The sequence below is a fragment of the Macaca fascicularis genome, chromosome 1 (assembly GCF_037993035.2).
Source record: "Macaca fascicularis isolate 582-1 chromosome 1, T2T-MFA8v1.1".
In the NCBI taxonomy this organism is placed as follows: domain Eukaryota; kingdom Metazoa; phylum Chordata; class Mammalia; order Primates; family Cercopithecidae; genus Macaca; species Macaca fascicularis.
The window spans coordinates 24767410-24789016 of NC_088375.1; the positions used below are offsets into that span (position 1 = coordinate 24767410).

The following is a 21607-nucleotide window of genomic DNA, read 5'->3' on the forward strand; positions in this document are numbered from 1 at the left end:
AGGAGAAGAAGCCCTGGAGAGAGGAGGTGGTTGGTTCCTGTCTCACTGGCCGGAACTTCAGCTTCGGTCATTTCATCTGGGTCCCTCAGCCCTTGGTGGGGAACACCCAGGCAGGTTAGAGGTGAGTGTGCTTCTCCCCTCGTCAGTCCTGGTGAGCCCAGGACTTATAATACAAAGGGCAGCGGCTTTGCCCTCAGTGTCAGGGCACAGCCATGATGGCTGGGACCAGCTGCTGGTATACTTCATGCTCCTTAATAGGCTCCAGGATGACGCCTGAGCCAAAGGCCCTGCCTCCTGTGGCCTTGGTTAGAGTCAGCGAAGGCCAGCTGCGTCTTCCCCAGCAGAGACAAAGGGGTGCACATGGGCGTAGGTGAGGGCTGTGTGTATATGCACACCCTATAATTTCAACTGAAAAATTTTGCTGGTCTGGGGAAGTCATTGTTCTTCAACTTCTTGAGCTGAGTTCAGGTAACCTGCTAGCTCCTCTGCCTGCTCCCTTGCTGGCATCTGTGGAAGAAGCCACACTGGCACCTCAATATTGTTACTTCAAGGTGGTCTCCCGATATGGTGGGGTGCACTTCTTGGTGTCCTGGTAACAGTGGCTGGGCCAGGTCTGACTGGGTTTTCCTTGCCGGTCCTTTGCCCACTGGCACCTTCCTATTCCTAGTTCCACTGAGGTGACATCACCGACACACCTTATCCCCCGACAAAACCTCTGGAACCTAATTCCCTAACTGCCTTTTTCTTGCCAAACTTTCAGAGGCTGGCAGGTTGTCATGGCGACCAGCAAGGACCCAGAGGAGGAGCAGGTAGTCCCAAGTGAGGAGGATGAAGCCAACGTGAGGGCGGTGCAGGCCCACTACCTCCGGAGCCCCTCCCCTAGCCAGTAAGTGACCACTCATCTCCCACCCTCACAGCCATAGCTGGGAGGGGCTGGGGACAGGTTGGGCCATTGGCTCCAGGGAGCCTGCAGCCATCACCTCAGTTCACTCAATTAATATTGAGTACTTGTATGTGTCCTACTTTCTGGAGGAGGTAAATATGCGAATAGACTGATTGCAATGTGGCAGGTGTGTGCTAGATATTAATATGTGCAGGATCTAGTATGTGGTGGACTAGACACCAGGGAAGGGAACAACTGGACTTGGAAGGTCATCGGAGGCTTGGCTGGAAGAGATGATGATGGACCCGAACCTCAAAGGATGAGTAGGAATTTGGCAGTGCTTGATTCACTAGGACTGGGGCTGGATATGGGGATGACAGGCCGTAGACTATAAGAAAAGGGATCAGGAGAGGAGAAGCCCATGGAAGCATTCCCTAGCACTAAAATAACTTTTTATCCATAATCAAGCTGTGTCTTTAAACTGGGAGATGTGCATGCCTGGGGCAAGTGGCAAGATGCCAAGGGGCCTGAGGCATCTTCCTGGAGAGTCCTCTTTTTACCACAAGTAATTTGAAACTTCTTTTATATTAAAATCTTCGACGTTATGTTATCATGTAGAATGAAAAAAAGTTCTTAACGTTTTAAGACAAACCACGAGACATTAAAGAAATATCGTGCTTAATTGCCTGCTGAAACAATACTGTGTGTGCCTGTCCATTTTCTTTTGTCATAAATCGTAACAGGAGACCTGACTTTTAATTATATCTCTGTCACCAAAATGGCGTGAAGAATAACTTAAATGATTGAGCCTTTAGTTGGAAACAACTAAGTAAAACATCTGAAATTAACTTCCCCTCTAAGAATTTATCATTCTGCTTGACTTCACTTTTCTTCGATTCTCTTGGGGTCTTGCTGGCTCCTCCCTCCTGTGGTTCAAAAGGCTTCCCAAGTAGAGTAAGATGGGAACAAGGGCAGGTGCTCAGCACTCATGGGCCAGCGCACTTAGCCCAAATGGAGCTTAGAGACTTCTCCTTTAAAATTCAGCATTATGTCGGGAGTCCAAGGCGGGAGGATCACAAGGTCAGGAGATCGAGCCCAAAGCCTGGCCAATATAGTGAAACCCCATCTCTACTAAAAATACAAAACTTAGCAAGGTGTGGTGGTAGGTGCCTGTAATCTCAGCTACTCGGGAGGCTGAGGCAAGAGTATCACTTGAACCTGGGAGGCAGAGGTTTCAGTGAGCCGAGATCGTGCCACAGAACTTCAGCCTGGGTGACAGAGGAGTGAGACTCCATCTCAAAAAAAAAAAAGAAAAGAAAAGAAAAGAAAATTCAGCATTATGGTCTCACTTAGGAAAACTGTCAGGATTGAGAGATTTAACATATGTTCTCCTCTCTTGTATACCCGCCAATAAGGCAGAGGTCGCTTCGTGTGTGGTTGGGATAAGTGACAGTTTCATGTATTGCTAAGGGTAATGTTAGCTATTATATCTAAAGGACATTTCTTTCTTGCTCAAATAAGTTCCAAAACAGGTACCTGAGCAGTGATTCAAGAACTAAGACTCCTTCTATCTTGAGGGTTCACCACGTTAAACGTGGCTTCTAAAGTCACAATGCTCATCAGTATCCACGTAAAATGGAGACGAGCATGGAGAATTTCCCAGGAGGTTTTATGGTCCAGACCTGAAAATGGCCACTTCATTTTGACTCATATTCCATTGTCTAGAACTCAGCAAGGCCATGCTTTCTTGCAAGGAAGGATGGGAAATAAGGTCCATGAGCCCAAGAAAATGAGGAAATGAGTGTGTTGATAGTAGCAGTCTCAGCCACAATGTACTCCTCTAGTCAGTCAATCCATGTTACCTTTTTTCCCCACCTATAGAACATGTTTACTGCCTCCCAAGTGAGACAACTCAAAATCCCACTCACCAACTGCTGCATACATAGTACCAGGCTAGGTTCTCCAATGGGTGTGCATTCTCTTCCTCAGGCCTGAATGCAACACCTTATGGTCGGATCAGGGTAACTGCCAAAAACAGCTACCATTTTATAAAAGGAGGAAGAGGAAATACTTCAGTCATATAAATAATGAACATGTTGACCCAGGATGTGAGGAAACCTCCTACGTTTGACCTTGATTTGTCTCTCTGAGAGGAATACCCTTGTCTGTTGTTCTCTTTGACCTCTAGCTCTGCCTTCCTAGCTGTCTTGCTTGTCCATTATCCTCCATAGCCACGTTGAAGACATGTCTTCCTTGAAGGCTGTATAGCTTTTGCAGACTGTGTCCTGTTTATGAACATTTGATGACTCAGGGGCTGTTTTAAGGCTTATGCCACCTAAAAGCTTTTGGAAGTTCCGGGTTTCTTTGAAAATACTACCCTTTCAAAAACTCAATAGGTTTATGATCTATGTAGATTAGACAATTCCATGTGTTACTAACCACATTCAAAATTATTTCCTAGATACAGTTTTCAATCCTGATTCATTCATTTGCCTTTTTGTCTCAGTTTAATGTTAGTTATCTTGGGAGGTTGTCTGAAACTGTAAATATGGGTGGGGAGTCCAGGATGCATGTTGTAATTTGTAGTGTAATTGTTAGAAAGTTTTGCAATAGAATGTATAGCTGACAAGCTAATGAAGGGAAGATAAAATAATAAAATATAATCATTCCAAAAGAAGAAAAGAAAGTAGAGAAAAAGAATACAGAAAAAGAACAACTTTTTCCATAAGAAACTATAGGTTAAAAAAAAAAGAAAGAAAAAGAAAAATAAATAAGAAAATAGTAGGATGGTAGATTTAAGCTCAAATATATGAATAACTACATTAAATTTAAATAGACTAAATACTCCAACTAAAAGACAAAGATTGTCAGACTCAATTTTTTCAAAAGGCTACATAGTGTTTACCAGAGACACACCTTAAAAATAAGGATATAGGCTTGTCATGGTAGCTTATGCCTGTAATTCTAGCACTTTGGGAGGCTGAGGTAGGATGATTACTTGAGGCCAGGAGTTTGAGACCAGACTAGGCAACATAGTGAGACCCTGTCTCTGCAAACTTTTTTTTTTTCTGAGACAGAGTCTCGCTCTGTCGCCAGGCTAGAGTGCAGTGGTGCGATCTCGGCTCACTGCAACCTCTGCCTCCAGGGTTCAAGTGAGTCTCCTGCCTCAGCCTCCAAAGTAGCTGGGACTACAGGCACACACCACCCCACCCAGCTAATTTTTGTATTTTTAGTAGAGACGGGGTTTCACCATGTTGGTCAGGATGGTCTCGATCTCTTGACCTCGTGATCCGTCTGCCTCAGCTCCCAAAGTGCTGGGATTACAGGTGTGAGCCACTGCGCCTGCCCAAGCATTTTTTAAAAAATTAGCCAGGCATGGTTGCCCATGCCTGTAGCCTCAGCTACTCACGAAGCTGAGGCAACAGGATTGCTTGAGCCCAGGAATTCAAGGCTGCAGTGAGTTATAACCATGCCACTGCATTCCAGCCTGGGTGACAAAGTGAGGCCCTGTCTCAAAAAATAAAATAAAAGAAAATAAAATAAGGATATACAAAAGTTAACAAAGAATAAAAGAAACTATACTACACTGTTCCAGTTACTACTGCTCATAACTTCAAATTTTAGTGGCATAAAATACCATTTTATTGTGTTCATAATCAGGAGCCTAGATGAGGCACAGTGGGGTTAGCCTGTCTTTGCTCGAGGATGTCCAAGGCCTCAGCTAGAAAGATTTGAAGACTGAAGATGACTTAAGGCTGAGGTGACTCACAGAGGCATCTTCACATTTAGCAGTTTATGTTGAAATTTACCTGGGCTTTTGGCCAGAAAACCTAAGATGGTCCTTCCATGTGGGCTACTTTGGGCTTTCTCTAAGCATGGTAGCTAAATTCCAAGAGTTGCATCCAAGAGAATAAGATAGATGTGTATTAATTTTCATGAGCTAGCCTCAGGAGTTACATAGCACCACTTCTGCTGTACTCTGCTGTCACAAATGTCCATGAAGTTTCAAGGCGAGGCACCATAGACTTCATCACTCCATCAGAGAAGTATCAAGGTGATATCGTAAAGTAAGAAAAACAAGCCAGTGAAGCAGATTTTAAAGTAATTATTACTAGATACAAAGAGACAAAAGAGACATTTCATAATGATCAAAGGTTCAATTCACCAGAAAGATTAAATATTTTTCAATTTCTATGTTTAATAATACAGCCTCAAAATATATAAGGCAAAAAACTGACAGAACTGAATGAAAAATTAAAAGCCACAATCTCCCTCAACTCTATGTATATTTTTAAAAACTATCTCAGCAACTTATAAAATTTTAAAAAATCAAAAGAATAATTTTTAATAAGAATATAAAAAATTTATCAAGAGTAGTTGGACCAAGCAATAAACAAAATTAACCTAATTAGCATTTATAGAACATGTACCCAACAACTACAGGATATATATTCTTGTCATGTACACATGGAGCATTTACCAAAATAGATCATATACTGGGCCATACATATATTAACAAATGTTCAGTGATTGAAATAATGTAGAACATGTTATCTGAACATAGAAGAATAAAGGTAGCGATCAGTTAAAAAATTTAAAAATAGAGATTCAAATTAAAAGCACAATTAAATACTACTACATATTCACCAGAATATCTCAAACTAAAGACCAACAATAGCAAATATGAAGATGTGAAGCAATCAAAATTCTCATTCGTTGCTGGTGACAGTGTAAATTAGTACAACCTTTTGGAACTATTTTGCAGTATCTACTAAAGCTAAACATATGGTTGTCCTCTGATCCAGCATGCTCACTCTTCATAAATACTTAACAAAAACAACTACATATGTGCACCAGAAGATAAATACTATAATGTTTAGCAACTAATAGTCATTAAGAATATAAGATGTATAAACAACATGATGAACTGTCCAATTAGCAGTAGGCTAGATAAATAAAGTCTGGCATATATATTTATTTTAAAAACTGCCTGTCTTGGCCTGTTTTCTGTTGCTATAACAGAATACCTGAGACTGGGTAATGTACAAAGAATAGAGGTTTATTTGGCTCATAGCTCTGGAGGCTGGAAAGTCCAACATCAAGTGGCCACATTTGGCAAGGGCCTCATGCTGGCTCATAACATGGCAGATGGCATCACATGGCATGAGTGCATGTGAGAGAGGAGAGCAGGCATGTGCAAAAGAGACCAAATGCAAGAGGCAGCCTCACTTTAGAACAACCCCCTCTCCTGGTAACTAACCTAGTCACCCAAGAGCAAGAACTCACTCCTGTGAGAAAAGCATTCATCTCTCTTAACAACCTAATCACCTCTTAAAACACTGCCTTCCAATGCCACCCCATTGGAGACCAAGCCTCAACATGAGTTTTGGTGAAGACAAACCATAGCGTTGCCCTAGGGAATATGTATTTTATTAACTGCCTATCACTTTGGAGTGATTGAGCTTCTCAGATTATTGACTGAGGAAGGCAAATAATAAATATGACACAAAGGGGAAGGGGTGAAGGGAGTCACCGAAAGGGGAAATAGGAGGCAGGGAAGACTAATTCTGCTGGTTTACCAATTTTACACCACCTTAGCCTACCACAAGACAAAAGCACTGAAGCAAAGGCATTCAGTTCTTAGCCCTTCCAGCAGCCAGTCTGCCTTACTGGGCAAAAACAGGCTCAACCTGAAAGACCCACTTTCCTGTGCAATGGACTGAACTTCCTTAAAACATGGCCCCGCATCCAGAGCAAATGTCATCTGGATTTGCAGTGACTGCTGCCGAATCCTATTGGCTTTAATGCCCTTCTAGGTTTGTGTCTACTACTCAGCAATTGATTTCTAGAAACTTACCCCAAATCATCTAGCCCTTTTCAGAAATTTTCAAGGAAGGCAAACATGTGGTGACATGGTGACATTTCATAGTCTATCTCTTCCTGCAATGTCCTCATAAAATCTGAACTCTAAACTATTACAATTGCACAGGCTTTGGAGCTATCATCCAATCAATCCCACTTTACTACACAGAACCACACCTAAACCAGTTCAGATGAATGAATCTACAGTGCTTTTTAAAAATGAAAACAGAACCTCAGACCTGGAGAAAATATTTGTAAATTACGTATCTGATAAAGAACTTCTATCTAGAATGTATTTTTTAAAACTTCCACAACCTACTAATAAGGAAACAAACAACTTAATTAAAAAGCAGACAAATGATTTGAATACATAGTCACCAAAAAAGATACGTGGATAGCAAATAAGCTCATGAAAAAATGCTCAAAATCCTTAATCATTAGGGACACAAATTAAAACCACAATGAGTTACCATTACATAACTATTAAAATATCTGAAATTAAAAAGATTGACCATACCAAATGTTGGTGGAAAATGTGGAGTACTTGGGACAATCTTATACTATTGGTGGGAATGTAAAATAGTCCAGCCATTTTACAGTTTTTCAGTTTCTTATAAAATTAAACATACATCTACCTAAACATGCACACCTATATCTACATGATCCTGTCATTCTACTCCTAGGTATATACTCAAGAAAAATGAAAGCCTATGTCTCCTGGGTGCAGTGGCTCATGTCTGTAATCCCAGCACTTTAGGAGGCTAAGGCAAGTGTATCACCTGAGGTCAGGAGTTTGAGGCCAGCCTGCCCAACAGAGTGAAACCCCATCTTAACTAAAAATACAATAATTAGCTGGGTGTGGTGGGTGGGCACCGGTAAGCCCAGCAACTTAGGCTGAGGCAAAAGAATCGCTTGAACCAGAGAGGTGGAGGTTGCAGTGAACCAAGATTGCACCACTGCACTTCAGCCTAGGCAACAGGGTAAGAGTCCGTCTCAAAACAAAACAAAACAAAACCCTATGCCTATGCAAAGACTTGTACATGAATGTTCATAGCAGGTTTATTTGTAATAGCCAAAAAACTAAAAACACCCTAGATGTCCATTGACAAGTGAATGGATGAACACATTGTGTTACATTTATACGTAGAAATACTATACAGCAATGAAAAGAAATGAGCTATTGATTCATACAACAACATGGATGAATCTCAAAGTAATTGCACTGCTTGAAAATCAGACAAAAAAGGGTACACACTATATTATTCCATTTATATACAATTCTAAAAAATGCAAATACATCTCTATAGTGGCAGAAAGCAGTTTAATGGTTGCCTGGGGGGCATAGGGCAGGCAGGGGGTGAGAGGGAGAGTTTAAAAAGGGGCACAATTTAAAAAAAAAAAAAAAAGGGGGCACAAGGGATGATGTGATCTTGAGTGTAGTGATCACTTCACGGATGTATACATATGTCAAATCTTACCAGTTTATATATTTTAAATTTGTGCATTTTGTATATCAATAATAAAGCTGTTTTTTAAAAAGTATATATATATAATAAATAAAACCCTCTTTTAGGAGGCAGTATGGTACTGTGGAAAGAAATTAAGTGGTGTAGTGGAGACCAAAATTGAGGTCAGATCTGCCCTCCTACTTATAAACCCTTGAAAGCTTGCTTAAATTATGTAATCAAAAAAATCAGAATACCAGTTTTACCCAGTAGTAGAGAATAAATAATATAACATATATAAAGGTATACTGGATATTTGATAAATGGGGGTTCTCTTCCTTTTTCCTTCCAGAGAAAGATATCTGACAACAAAATTTTTTCAGTAACTCATCATGTCAAGAAATTTTTATTTAGCCAGAGTCCCATACACACTGGTTAAGACATCATGCTTCTCTAATTCTGCCATGAGCAAATCCTGTATTCTAAGAAGCAGAGTATCACTTACTGATATTTGTCCCCGTCCTGAATAGTCCTCCTTGTACTTGATAAGGGCCTGAAATTCCATCCTTCTGGTTTTATGACTTCAAGTAAAGGTTTGAGTCTTTAAGTTAAATTTCAAGTCTTTAAGTTAAATTATGCACCAAGTCAGCAAATACCTCACCAACGGACTCTTAGTCCTTGTACTAGTTTCCTAGGGCTGCCACAGCAAATTACTACAAACTGGGCAGCTTAGAAACAAGAGAAATTTATTTTCTCACATTTTGGAAGCCAGAAGTCTGAAATCAAGGTGGTGACAGAGCCACACAGCCTCCGAAGACTCTAAGGAAGACTCCTTCCTTGTCTCTTGCTCGTTTCTGTTGGTTACAGGCGTTTCTTGCATTGTGGCAGAATGATTCCAGTCTTCAAAAGGCCTTCTGCTCTGTATTCTCTTCTCTTCTAAGGACACTTGCCACTGGCTTTAGAGTTAATCCTAATTTAAGGTTATCTCATCTCAAAAGCTTTAACTTAATTACGCCTGCAATGATCCTTTTTCCAAAAAAGATTATATTCCCAGGTTTTGGAAGATATACCATTTTGGAGGGCCATCGTTTAACTCACTACAGCCCTATATCCAGCCCCTAGCAAACATCATTGTACCCTTTCCTGTGGAATTAGAACAGAGTCTTGCAAAACTTCACCCAGTGCTCCAAACAGTCACTAGCAACCAGCCAAAATTAGCAGGGATGTAGCCTGCCTGCTGTCCTGGCAGGGAGTCCTGACATTTCAAGTCTCATCTGTAAATCTCATGCTAGGGTGAATTAAGAACCTGAGAAAGGGGTGTAGACAATGAATGGGGTATCAAATCTTCATTTTTGCCTGAGTTAGGCACTAACTTCACACAGCTTAAATTCAAACCTAGCCACTATGAGTCACTCTCTGAAAGAAAATGGGTGGTTAGAGATTCATCCATCTCATAGCTAGGCAAATTTCCCTAAGTGATTCATGATTCATGAGTTGACACTAAAATTTAAAACCTCCTGTCTGTGGGGCAGCTTGGTGGGGACCTCTCCCTTACCTATAGCCTCTGCCAGACCTTCGCAGTCACCTACATAAATACAGCCTAAGAAGTAAGTGTGCTTGTGATGCAAACCAACCTCTGCCCCGTCTCTTCCTTCTTAGCTATTATCATCAGTTTTCTCTTCCTTTCCAACTAAAGGAGTAAAGACATTTTCATCATTCTCTTGTTCTTGATTTGAAGAATGTTTTTCGACTTGACTTGATATCTTTCCAAGTCAAAATCCATTTCTTGCTTTGGCTTTTAGAGCTGAACTTTTCAAGACTTCGCAGTTTTTTAGAACTGCTTGGTAAGGCTTGATCAGGCTTCCTCTCACGGTGGCACTGGTTCCCTTGACCTTCAGTGAATTTCCTTAACTGTGCTCTCCTTTCCCTTCCTGTGGCGAGCAAGCATCTGTGATGTGTGGGGTAGGAGACAGGGGCATGAAGTGTAATTTCTCGGTGTTTTCATTGTGTTTCTTTGGGAAATGGCTCCTCCTGTCCATCCTTTCTCCTTTACATGTCTTTTTCAGTGAAAATTTCTCCACCTCGGCTCTTTCACTAAGCCTGTTGGAAGCAGCTTTCTAAAAATCAATTTTCTTTAGTTTACTGACTTCTTTTCTTCCTTAGAGCCTGAATTTTGCTTGTGTGTGGTCATTTTCTCTGAAGTCACTGAACACTTACAGAAACCTTGTCCTTTTTTGCAAAAGCCAAATCAAGAAATACGGCTCCTCCTGGGCCTCTACCTCCATTTCACTTCCACGGGACTCCTTGACAGGAAGTGATCAGCTACAGGGAAGTCTGGACTGAAGGACCCCAGTTCTACTGCATTCCGTGTCTGGACATCAGGCAACTAGTTTAAAGCAATGGCTTTCAAATTTTGCTGACTGCAATCTGCAGTATGCCAATACCATTTACAGCTCAACTCAGAGATATATACATGTATATATAAATTTTTAAAAGTTCACAAAACTACACTTATCCTTACAATGGGTGTTGCTATTCCCTTTCTTCCTCTTTTCCTTCCTTCCCTCCCTCCCTTCTTTCCTTCTTTCCTTTTTCTGTTTCCTTTTTTTCTTTCTGTCCCAGATGCTGAGCACAACCCATTGAATTGATTTTATGAAACACAGATTGGTCAGTCTGCAATTTTGAAAAATGCAGGTCTAAAGCAAGCTGCACCACTCTCCTGCTCTTGGTTAGGAAGTCCATCAAACTCCCCTTTATTGTTCCTCTTTCAATTCAGCCTCAAGGCTTTTTAGCAGCTGCTTCCTGATCCTATGATGAGGTATGTATTGATCCTAGATCCTTTCTTTCCCCGCCTGTCTTTCTTGAACAGCCAGCCCTCACTGCTTTCTAATCAGGGTGTGAGTGTCATCTCACTCCATCTCAGGTACGCCGGTTGGGACACAGACATAGTCATAAATCAAAACCTCTAGGGCCGCCATCTCACTGACCTTGCAAATATAAACAGGGCCAGTTGTTCAGGTCTCTCCCTCCTTCTTCTCTTCTGTTTCTGCAGTCCTCCTTCTCTGTGGAAAACAAGCACCCGTTTTAGGTATTGCCCCCACACCTTTCTTTATTAGACTTAATAAACTGTGTCTGTGGCAAACAGTTTTATGACTATTAGGTTTACATCTCCCCTCACAGCGGCTGACTCATAAAAGCATTTGTAATCTACATCCTACATTCCACACTGGGTAATACGGAGCAGAGTTTAAAGTTGCTCACATTTTAGCATCAGCAGCCAAAGACAGAAACATCGTGGGGCTGGGGAGGAAATCTGTTCTGAATCCCCTCTCTTTTCTCAATTACAAAGCTGCCAGCTTCTCAAGAGCGTACCGGGTAGGCTCTTCACGTATGATTTCTCAGGCTTGCCGCCTCATTAGCCGAACTTCAATCTTTACCACCACTAAAAAGGAAAGATATTTCACAGTGATTTCTCTTTTCAAATTTTCCCCTATCAAACCCACAGTCTCAGAGTGTAGGTATATTTAGGATGGATTCTTGGTTCTCAGTATTTGTTATTTAAAACCAAATGCTCACAATTTAAAGTCAACGTTGTTTAGGGAAAATGGCAGGATGGAGGGCTCCCAGATGGATAATCCCAGGACAGGATCTTGGCAATCCCACCTGCTGAGTTCCTTGCAAGGCCTTTCTGCACACCTGACAGGTGAGGGCACCTCCTATGTCTACTTTCAGTCTGTGTCAGTTGCTTGGAATACTGATTACAATGTGAGAAAGCCTCTTTGGGACGCAAAGGAACAAAGAAAATTGACCAAGTAGAAGAAATGTGGTGCTGTGCAAGGAAGAAGCCCTTGTAATCCCTACAGTAATACAATAATTCTCAGCATGGATCTGTTTGGTTTGGTTTTGCCCCAAACCTCATTTTACATAATACTGACCCTTAATAAATGAAATGATTAATGTTTTGTTAATAGGAGTATAAGTAGTGTTAATTACTGAAAAATAATAAAACTCCCATAATAAATATTGTTGAAATGGAAAATATGACTGCTCACATTTATATAAAATCTGGGGCTTTGATTCTAGTTTTATGAAATATTGATATATGAAAGCTAGCTGTTCTGAACGCCTGGAGCTCAGAATGTCCACCAGGTCTGGTATAGAGGCAGGGTTTGCTCTACCATATTGGCATTATTTTGTTGTTGCTTCCCATCCACAAAATATTTGGCTCAGTCACTGATATTTATTAGGTTGTGTATCACTGTTGGGGAGAAGAGTGCCTACGCATTTACTTAAAACTTGCTTCTTGGCCCTTGGAATAGCACTGTTCCTGTGATCTACTGGGACTTAACAAATTATCCCAAAACTTAATGACTAAAGACAATAATTTTATTTTGCTCCCCTTTTTGTGGGTCAGGAATTTGGACAGGACTTGACTGGGCAGTTTATCTGTTTCATATGGCATCAGCTGGAGTGGCCTGATGGGCTGCAAGGTCCATTTCTAAGAGGATCATTCACATGGTTGGCTGTTGGCTGGGAGCTCAGCAGGGAATGTTGACTAGTGGCCTTTCTAGCTTGGTGCTGGGGGTAGTCAGACTTCTTATAAGGCAGCTCAGGAGTTCCCAGAGAGAGTGCCAAGACCCAGAGAAGGGAGGCTTCCCTCAAGACATAGGCTCAAAAACTGACCAGTTATCACTTCTACCATATTCTATTGGTCAGAGCAGTCACAGAGACTACCCAGATTCTAGGGCAGTAGACATAGACCCCACCTCTCTATGCAAGGAGTACCACAGATCTGGGGTGACCATTACTCTACCATAAGAAAAAATTGCTAATTACTAACATAGGCCTCAGATATTATATACATCTTGGCCTCTAAAGGGCAGAGAGTAGGCATGGAGAGGACACAGCCAAGATCCTCCTTTTGCTTTGAGGCTTGCTACTGGTGTCCCAGTAAAATGATGAGCATGCAGCAAACACTTGATAGACCTTATTGCTGATTGTTGTAACTGCTACATTCCCTTAAGTATAGTACTATTGAAGACAAATGCAGTCAGTGAGTCAGAATTTATCTATTAAACATTTACTGTTTGCCAGACATTCTCCTAGGTGCTAGGAACACGATGGTCAACAAAATACCCAGTCATGGTCCTTGCCCTCATAAAGGGTATTATCTAGTATAGGAGACCAATATTTATCAAATGATTTCATAAATAAGTGTAAAATTGCATCTGATAGAAGTGCCATAAAAACAGATGTATGGTGCAAGATCAAGGAAGACTTCCCTAAAGAAGGGATGATTGAACTAAAATCTGAAAAATGGGGGAAGCAGGTGAAGGCTAACCATCAGGCTGCAGAAATTGACTTCTACAAAGTCCGTAGGCAGAAAGGAACTTGGTAAGAATGACAGCCAAAAGGAGACCAGTGTACTGGAAAGGGTGAGCCAAAGAGAACTCAGTGCAAGTTGAGGTTGAAGAGGAGGAAGGGGCCAGAGACCACAGGGCCTTGGAAATCATCAGGTTTGATCCCCTAGGTGGTAAGTGGACACCTGACCCAACCTTACCATAGTCCATCCATTCATCCAGACATCCAGCTCTTCATCCATCTGCCCATCTGTCTGTACAGCCACTCGGTCAGTCATCAAACCCTGACTGATCACCTTCCATCTGCTAGAGACACAGGTAAATAAGACCACCTAATCCACCTAATCTGTACCTTTATAGAGCTCACTGCCACCCCAACTAGGTGTTTAAGTCTTTACTATCTTCACCAAGTAATGAGATTCCAAAGATCTCTAGTTTTAACACCCAAAGATAATATCCCACGAACTGTACCCTTAATCCACCCCCACTGTCCAGTAATGCTTATTTGAAAATGCATCTTTTGGTCACAGAAAGTACTTGGTGCTAGAATGGAAATGAGCCAACACAACTGCTATCGTAAAACTCTATTATCTTCACCAAGCAATGAGATCTCTAAAGACCTCTCTAGTTTTAACATCCAAGATAATTTGGAATTGAATTAAATTGAGTCGATTAGGGTTATGGGGGAAAAGAAAGGCAGATAGGAGGCAGGACTAACTTGCAGCTCCCACTTGGATGAACAGAACAGCATGTAGAGACTCACATCATGAACCTTTGCTCCAAGAACTACCACAGGAACATACTAGGAAAACTGAAACGATTCACAGACCCTTTCAAAGAAGCAGCTTGCTGCTGCAAACATCGTGAGATAGCCAAAACACTGTGAATGCCCAAAGAGTGAAAAGGGGAAAGTCTGCCTCCAAACACACATCCTCACTGAAGAACCTGAAAATCCAGATCACAGGAGAAGGATTTAACCATTCCTAGAGGTGAAATGAATTTAGAGAGCTGAGAAACATATAAAAGTAGAAACAGCAGCAGGAAGAGCCCTGTAGGCACTCCCAGTCCCCAGGGAAGCCATTTTTGACTTTATCTCACAGGAGTCCTTGGGGAGGGCAGCCAGGGGTATTGGGGAAGGACCACAGGGAAAACGAAACTTCCAGCTGAACTTTGTAATAATTTCAACAGGTGTAAATTGTCCAGGGCAGAATGGGGATGGGGGAATGGCAAACAGGAAGTGCAAACAAGAGCACAGAAGCCACCACAGGAGAGTAGTGGCCAGGCCTAAAATCTCTGTTTGCTTTTTCCTTAGGGAGGTTTGTAGCCTGGGGCAAGATCTCATCCCTGCTTACTGGCTGCCTAAATATAAACTCAGTGTTGTTGGTGGGGTATAGTGAAAATGAGACTGGCCTTGCTGGCTGTGTGGGAACTGGGTGAGGTGCCCACTGCCAGCTTTATCCCCACTTCCCTGGCAACCTGTATGATGCAGCAGAGGCAACCACAATCCCCCTGGGAACATAACTCCATTGGCCTGAGAACCACACCCCAACAGCAGCCACAACAAGCCCTGTCCGAGGAGAGTCTGAGCTCAGACACACCTAACCCTACCCCCACTTTGTGGTCTTTCTCTACATGCCCTGGTAGCCAAGGACAAAAGACATAATCTCTTGGAAGCTCTATGGCCTCACCCATCACCTGAGAAACCTGAATATTTATCCAGGAGACCTTAGGACAAGTTTGTTTCCCCTGCAGCTGTTGCTTTCCTGAAGGTACCACCTCCTGGCTGGCAACCAGCTCAAGCCATTACAACAACTTATAAAAGAACAATGCTGCTCCAAGAAAGGAGAAAACAACAGCTAATTCTACCACCTGTAAAATCCTGGCTAACCAGAGGTTCTGAGTCTGTACACATGACAACTTTACTGCTGACATAACCAGCATTTGAGAAAACCAGTGCACCAAAGAAAACTGTAACCAAGGACCCTCACAGAGTCCATTTCACTCCCCTGCTACCTCCGCTGGAGCAGGTACTGGTATCCATGACTGAGAGACCGGAAGGCGGATCACATCACAGGATTCTTTGTAGACACTCCCCAGTACAAGCCTGAAGCCCTGGTAGCTCCACTGGGTGGCTAGACCTAGAAGAGCAATAACAGTCACTGCAGTCCAGCTCTCAGGAAGCCCCATCTGTAGTGGAAGGAGGAAAGCACCACATCAAGAGAACATCACATGAGACAAAAGAATCTGAATAGTAGCCCTTGAGCCCCAGGTCTTTCCTCTGACATAGTCCAGCCAAATGAGAAGGAACCAGAAAAACAATTCTGGCGATATGACAAAGCAAGGTTCTTTAACACCCCCAAAAGATCACATTAGCTCACCAGCAATGAATCCAAACCAAGAAGAAATCTCTGTATTGCCAGAAAAAGAATTCAGAGGGTCGATTATTAAGCAACTCAAGGAGGCACCAGAGAAAGGTGAAAATCAACTTAAAGAAATTTTAAAAATAATACGGGATATGAACAAAACAAACTCCAGAAAAAATAGATAGCATCAATTTAAAAAATCACAACTGTTGGAAATGAAAGACACACCTAGGGAAATACAAAATACACTGGAATATTTCAACAATAGAATCAAACAAGTAGAAGAAAGACCTTAAGAGCTGAAAGACAAGGTGAGAGAATTAACAATAGTGATGCCATTTTTCTACCTTGGTGATTGTGTTTTCTGCCTTGGTGACAGTGTTCCCAGAAGCAAAGCAAATGTCACCCTCACCCATACCTTTAGCAGAGCATAACAACCCTGACCACAACAAAGTCTGACTGGCCCTTACCACATCCTTCCCCGGCCCCTTACAGTTGCAACCTGCCAGCACTTCCCCAACCCCTCTCCTGCAGAAACTTTATTATAAAAACCTCAGCTTTAAGCTATCAGGGTCTCAACCAGACTCCTGACTGAGACACCTTGCAGGCTTATTCCTGTGAATAAACCTGTTTGGCCATTGAGTTGCTTTCTCTCCATTGCTCTCTTCCTTTATATTTTCCTAACACAAGGTTTTCAAATTAACCCAATCCAACAAAGACAAAGAAAAAAGAATTTTTGGAAGATGAACAAAGCCTCCAAGAAGTTTAGAGCTATGTTAAATGACCAAACCTGAGAATAATTGGTGTTCCTGAGGAAGAAGAGAAATCTAAAAGTTTGGAAAACTTATTTGAGGGAATAATCAAGGAGAACTTCCCTGGCCTTGCTAGAGATCTAGACATTCAAAATCAAGAAGCTCAAAGAACACCCAGGAAATTCATTGCAAAAAGATTATCATCTAGGTATATAGTCATCCAGTTATCTGAAGTCAAGACAAAGGAAAGAATATTAAGAGCTGTGAGGCAAAAGCATCAAATAAATTATAAAGGAAAATCTATGAGAGTAACAGCAGATTTCTCAGCTGAAACACTACAGTCTAGAATGGATTGGGTTCCTATCTTTAATGTCCTTAAATAAAACAATTATTAGCCAAGAATTTTGTATCCAGCAAAACTAAGCTTCATAAATGAAGGAGAGATAGTATTTTTCAGACAAACAAATGCTGAGAGAATTTGCCACTACCAAGCCAGCACTACAAGAACTATTAAAAGGGGTTCTAAATCTTGAAACAAAACCTCAAAATACACCAAAATGAACTTATTTAAAGCATAAATCTCACAAGGCCTATAACACAATAACACAATTAAAAAAAAGGTATTCAGGCAACAATCAGCATGATGAATAGAATAGTATCTCACATTTCAATAGGCAAGTTGAATGTAACTGGCCTAAATGCTCCACTTAAAAGAGACAGAATGGCCGAATGGATAAGAATTCACCAACCAAGTATCTTCTGTCTTCAGGAGACTCATGTAACACATAAGGACTCACATAAACTTAAGGCAAAGGAGTGGAAAAAGATATTCCAAACAACTGGATACCAAAAGCAAGCAGCAATAGCTATTCTTATATCAGACAAAACAGACCTTAAAACAACAACAGTTGAAAAAGACAAAGATGGACATTATATAATGATAAAATAACTAGTCCAAAAGAAAAATATCACAATCCTAAATATATATGCATCTGACACTGGCACTCCCAAATTTATAAAACAATTACTAATAGACCTAAGAAATGAGATAGACTGCAACACAATAATAGTAGGGAACTTCAGTACTCCACTGACAGCACTAGACAGATCATGAAGACAGAAAGTCAACAAAGAAACAATGGACTTAAACTATACCCTAGATCAAATGGTCTTGGATATTTTCAGAACATTCTACCCACCAACTGCAGAATATACATTTTATTCATCAACACATGGAACATTCGCCAAGATAGACCATATGATAGGCCACAAAACAAGTATCAACAAATTTAAAAAAATTGAAATTATATCAAGTACTTTCTCAGACCACAGTAGAATGAAGTTGGAAATCAACTCCAAAAGGAACCCTCAAAACCATGCAAATACATGAAAATTAAATAATCTGTTCCTGAATGATAGTTGGGTCAACAATGAAATCAAGATGGAAATTTAAAAATTACTTGAAGTGAATGATAATAGTAACACAACCTATCAAAACCTCTAGGATACAGCAAAAGCAGGGCTAAGAGGATAGTTCATAGCAATGAATGCCTTCATCAAAAAGTCTGAATGAGTACAAATAGACAATCAAAGGTCACACCTTAAGGAACTAGAGAAACAAGACAAACCAAATCCAAACCCAGCAGAAGAAAAGAAATAACAAGGACCAGAGCAGAACTAAATGAAATTGAAACCAACCAACAAACAAAAATACAAAACATAAATGAAACAAAAAACTGGTTATTTGAAAAGATAAACCAAAACTGATAGATCATTAGTGAGATTAACCAAGAAAAGAAGAGAGAAGGGCCAAATAAACTCAATTAGAATGAAACAGGAGATATTACAACCAATACCACAGAAATACAAAAGATTGTTCAAGGCTACTATGAACACCTTTACATGTATAAACTAGAAAACCTAGAGGAGATGGATAAATTCCTGGAAATACAAAGCCCTCGTAGATTAAACTAGGAAGAGATAGAAACTCTGAAACAGACCAATAACAAGCAGCGAGATTAAATTGGTAATAAAAACATTGCACATACACACATAAAAAGTCCAGGCCCAAATGGGTTCACAGCTAAATTCTATCAAACATTCAAAAAAGAATTGGTACTAATCTTATTGACAGTATCCCAAAAGATAGAGGGAATCCTCCCTATATCATTCTATGAAGCCAGTATCACTCTAATATTGAAACCAGGAAAGGACATAACAAAAAAAGAAAACTACAGACCAACATCCCTGATGAACACAGAGGCAAAAATCTTCAACAAAATACTATCCAACTGAATCCAACAGCATATTAAAAAGATAATCCACCATGACCAAGTGGCTTTTATACCAGGGATGCAGGGATGGTTTAACATCTGCAAGTCAATAAATGTGATACAGCACATAAACAGAATTAAAAACAAAAATCACATGATCATCTCAATAAATGCAGAAAAAGCATTTAACAAAATTCAGCATTGCTTTATGCTTAAAACCCTCAGAAAACTGGCATAGAAGGGACATACCTTAAGGTAATAAAAGTCATCTATGACAAACCCACAGCCAATATTATACTAAGCAAGGAAAAGTTGAAAGCATCCCCCCTGAGAACTGGAACAAGACAAAGATGCCCACTTTCACCTCTTCCATTCAACATAGTACTGGAAGTCCCAGTCAGAGCAATCAGACAAGAGAAAGAAATAAGGGAATGCAAATCTGTAACGAAGAAGTCAAACTGTCACTGTTCACTGATGATATGCTCATATACCTAGAAAAACCTAAAGACTCATCCAAAAAGCTCCTACATCTGATAAATGAATTCAGTAAAGTTTCAGGATACAAAATCAATGTACACAAATCAGTAGCACTGCTATACGCCAACAGTGAACAAGCTGAGAATCAAATCAAGAATTCAACCCTTTTTAAAATAGCTGCCAAAAAAAATGCTTAGGAAGATGCCTAACCAAGAAGGTGAAAGACCTCTACAAGGAAAGTTACAAAACACTGTTGAAAGAAATCATAGATGACACAAACCAATGGAAACACATCCCATGCGCATGGATGGGTAGAATCAATATTGTGAAAAATGAGCATACTACCAAAACCAATCTACAAATTCAGTGAAATTCCCATCAAAATACCATCATCATTCTTCACAGAACTGGACAAAAAATTTCTAAAATTAATATGGAACCAAAAAAAAGCCTACACAGCCAGAGCAAGACTAAGCAAAAAGAACAAATCTGGAGGCATCACATTACCTGACTTCAAACTATATTATAAGACTATAGTCACCAAAACAGCATGGTACTGGTATAAAAATAGGCTCATAGACCAGTGGAACAGAATAGAGAACCCAGAAATAAAGTCAAATACTTATAGCCAACTGACCTTCAACACAGCAAACAAAAACATAAAGTGGGGAAAGGACACCATACTCAACAAATGGTGCTGGGATAGTTGGTAAGCTACATGTAGAAGAATGAAACTGGATCCTCATCTCTCACCTTATACAAAAATTAATTCAAGATGGATCAAAGACTTAAATCTAAGACCTGAAACCATAAAAATTCTAGAAGATTACATCAGAAAAACCCTTCTAGGCATTGGCTTAGGCAAAGACTTCATGACCAACAACCCAAAAGCAAATGCAACAAAAACAAAGATAAATAAATGGGACTTAATTAAACTAAAAAGCTTCTGCACAGCAAAAGAAATAATCAGCAGAGTAAACAGACAACCCACAGAGTGGGAGAAAATCTTTGCAAACCATGCATCCAACAAAGGGCTAATATCCAGATTTTACAAGGAACTCAAACAAATCAGCAAGGAAAAAAAAAAAAAATTCCGTCAAAAAGTGGGTTAAGGACATGAATAGACAATTCTCAAAAGAAGATACACTATGGTTAACAACAAACATATTTAAAAATGCTCAACATCACTAATTATCGGGGAAATGCAAATCAAACCACAACATGATACTACCTGACTCCAGCAAGAATGGCCATAATTTAAAAATCAAAAGATAGTAGATGTTGGCATGGATGTGGTGTAAAGGGAACACTTTACACTGCTTGTGGGAATGTAAACTAGTACAACCACTATTGAAAACAGTAGGGAGGTTCCTTAAGAACTAAAGTAGATCTCCCATTTGGTAGCAATCCCACTCCTGACTATATACCCAGAGGAAAAGAAGTCATTATGTGAAAAAGACTTGTTTATATGCGTACGTTTATAGCAGCACAATTCGCTTGTGAAAACATGGAACCAGCCCAAATGCCCATCAATCAACAAGTGGATAAAGAACATGTGGTGCATATATATACACACACATACACACACATACATACATACACATATACACACATATATATACACACACACATATACACACATATATACATATATATGCTATGAAATAATAGCCAAAAAAATGGTCTAAAATAATGGCAGTTGCAGCAACCTGGATTGAATTGGAGGCCATTATTGTAAGTGAAGTAATTCAGGAATGGAAAACCAAACATTGTATGTTTTCACTTATAAGTAGGGACTAAGGTATGAGGAGGCAAAGGCATAAGAATGATACAAAGGACTCTGGGGACTTTGGGGGAAGGATGGGAGGGGGTGAGGGATAGAAAATTACACATTGGATACAGTGTACACTGCTCTGGTGATGGGTGCACCAAACTCTCAGAAATCACCACTAAAGAACATGTCCATGTAACCAGACACCACCTGTTCCCCAAAAACCTATTGAAATATAAAAAAATTAGTTGATTAGCAGAACAATTATTTTGTAATAACCATCCACAAATTGTTGTCCAATTTCAGGAGAATGCTGTGCCCAGTGTCAACCAGGCCATGGAGAAGGAAATAACCTTGCCAGGAGAAAGGAGTAGCCTGTGAATCTACTCAGGATGTGGCCAGACCTGCCCATGCAGCCTCT

The 21607-nt window shown here is 40.5% G+C and overlaps 1 protein-coding gene across 4 annotated transcripts in view; it reads left to right on the plus strand.

The window, feature by feature from the left end:
• The window catches only part of STYXL2 (serine/threonine/tyrosine interacting like 2), a 38844-nt gene continuing 17237 nt past the window's right edge, over nucleotides 1-21607 (plus strand). For 2 of the 4 annotated variants that reach the window (XM_005539866.5, XM_074003325.1), the window contains exons 1-2: nucleotides 1-121; nucleotides 761-886. In XM_005539866.5, coding sequence (XP_005539923.3) covers nucleotides 777-886 — 110 coding nt within the window. In that variant the 5' untranslated portion in view covers nucleotides 1-121; nucleotides 761-776. Of the gene's footprint in view, nucleotides 469-752; nucleotides 887-21607 lie in introns of all 4 variants that reach the window. The other 2 variants (XM_005539867.5, XM_065520392.2) reach the window with 2 other exon arrangements.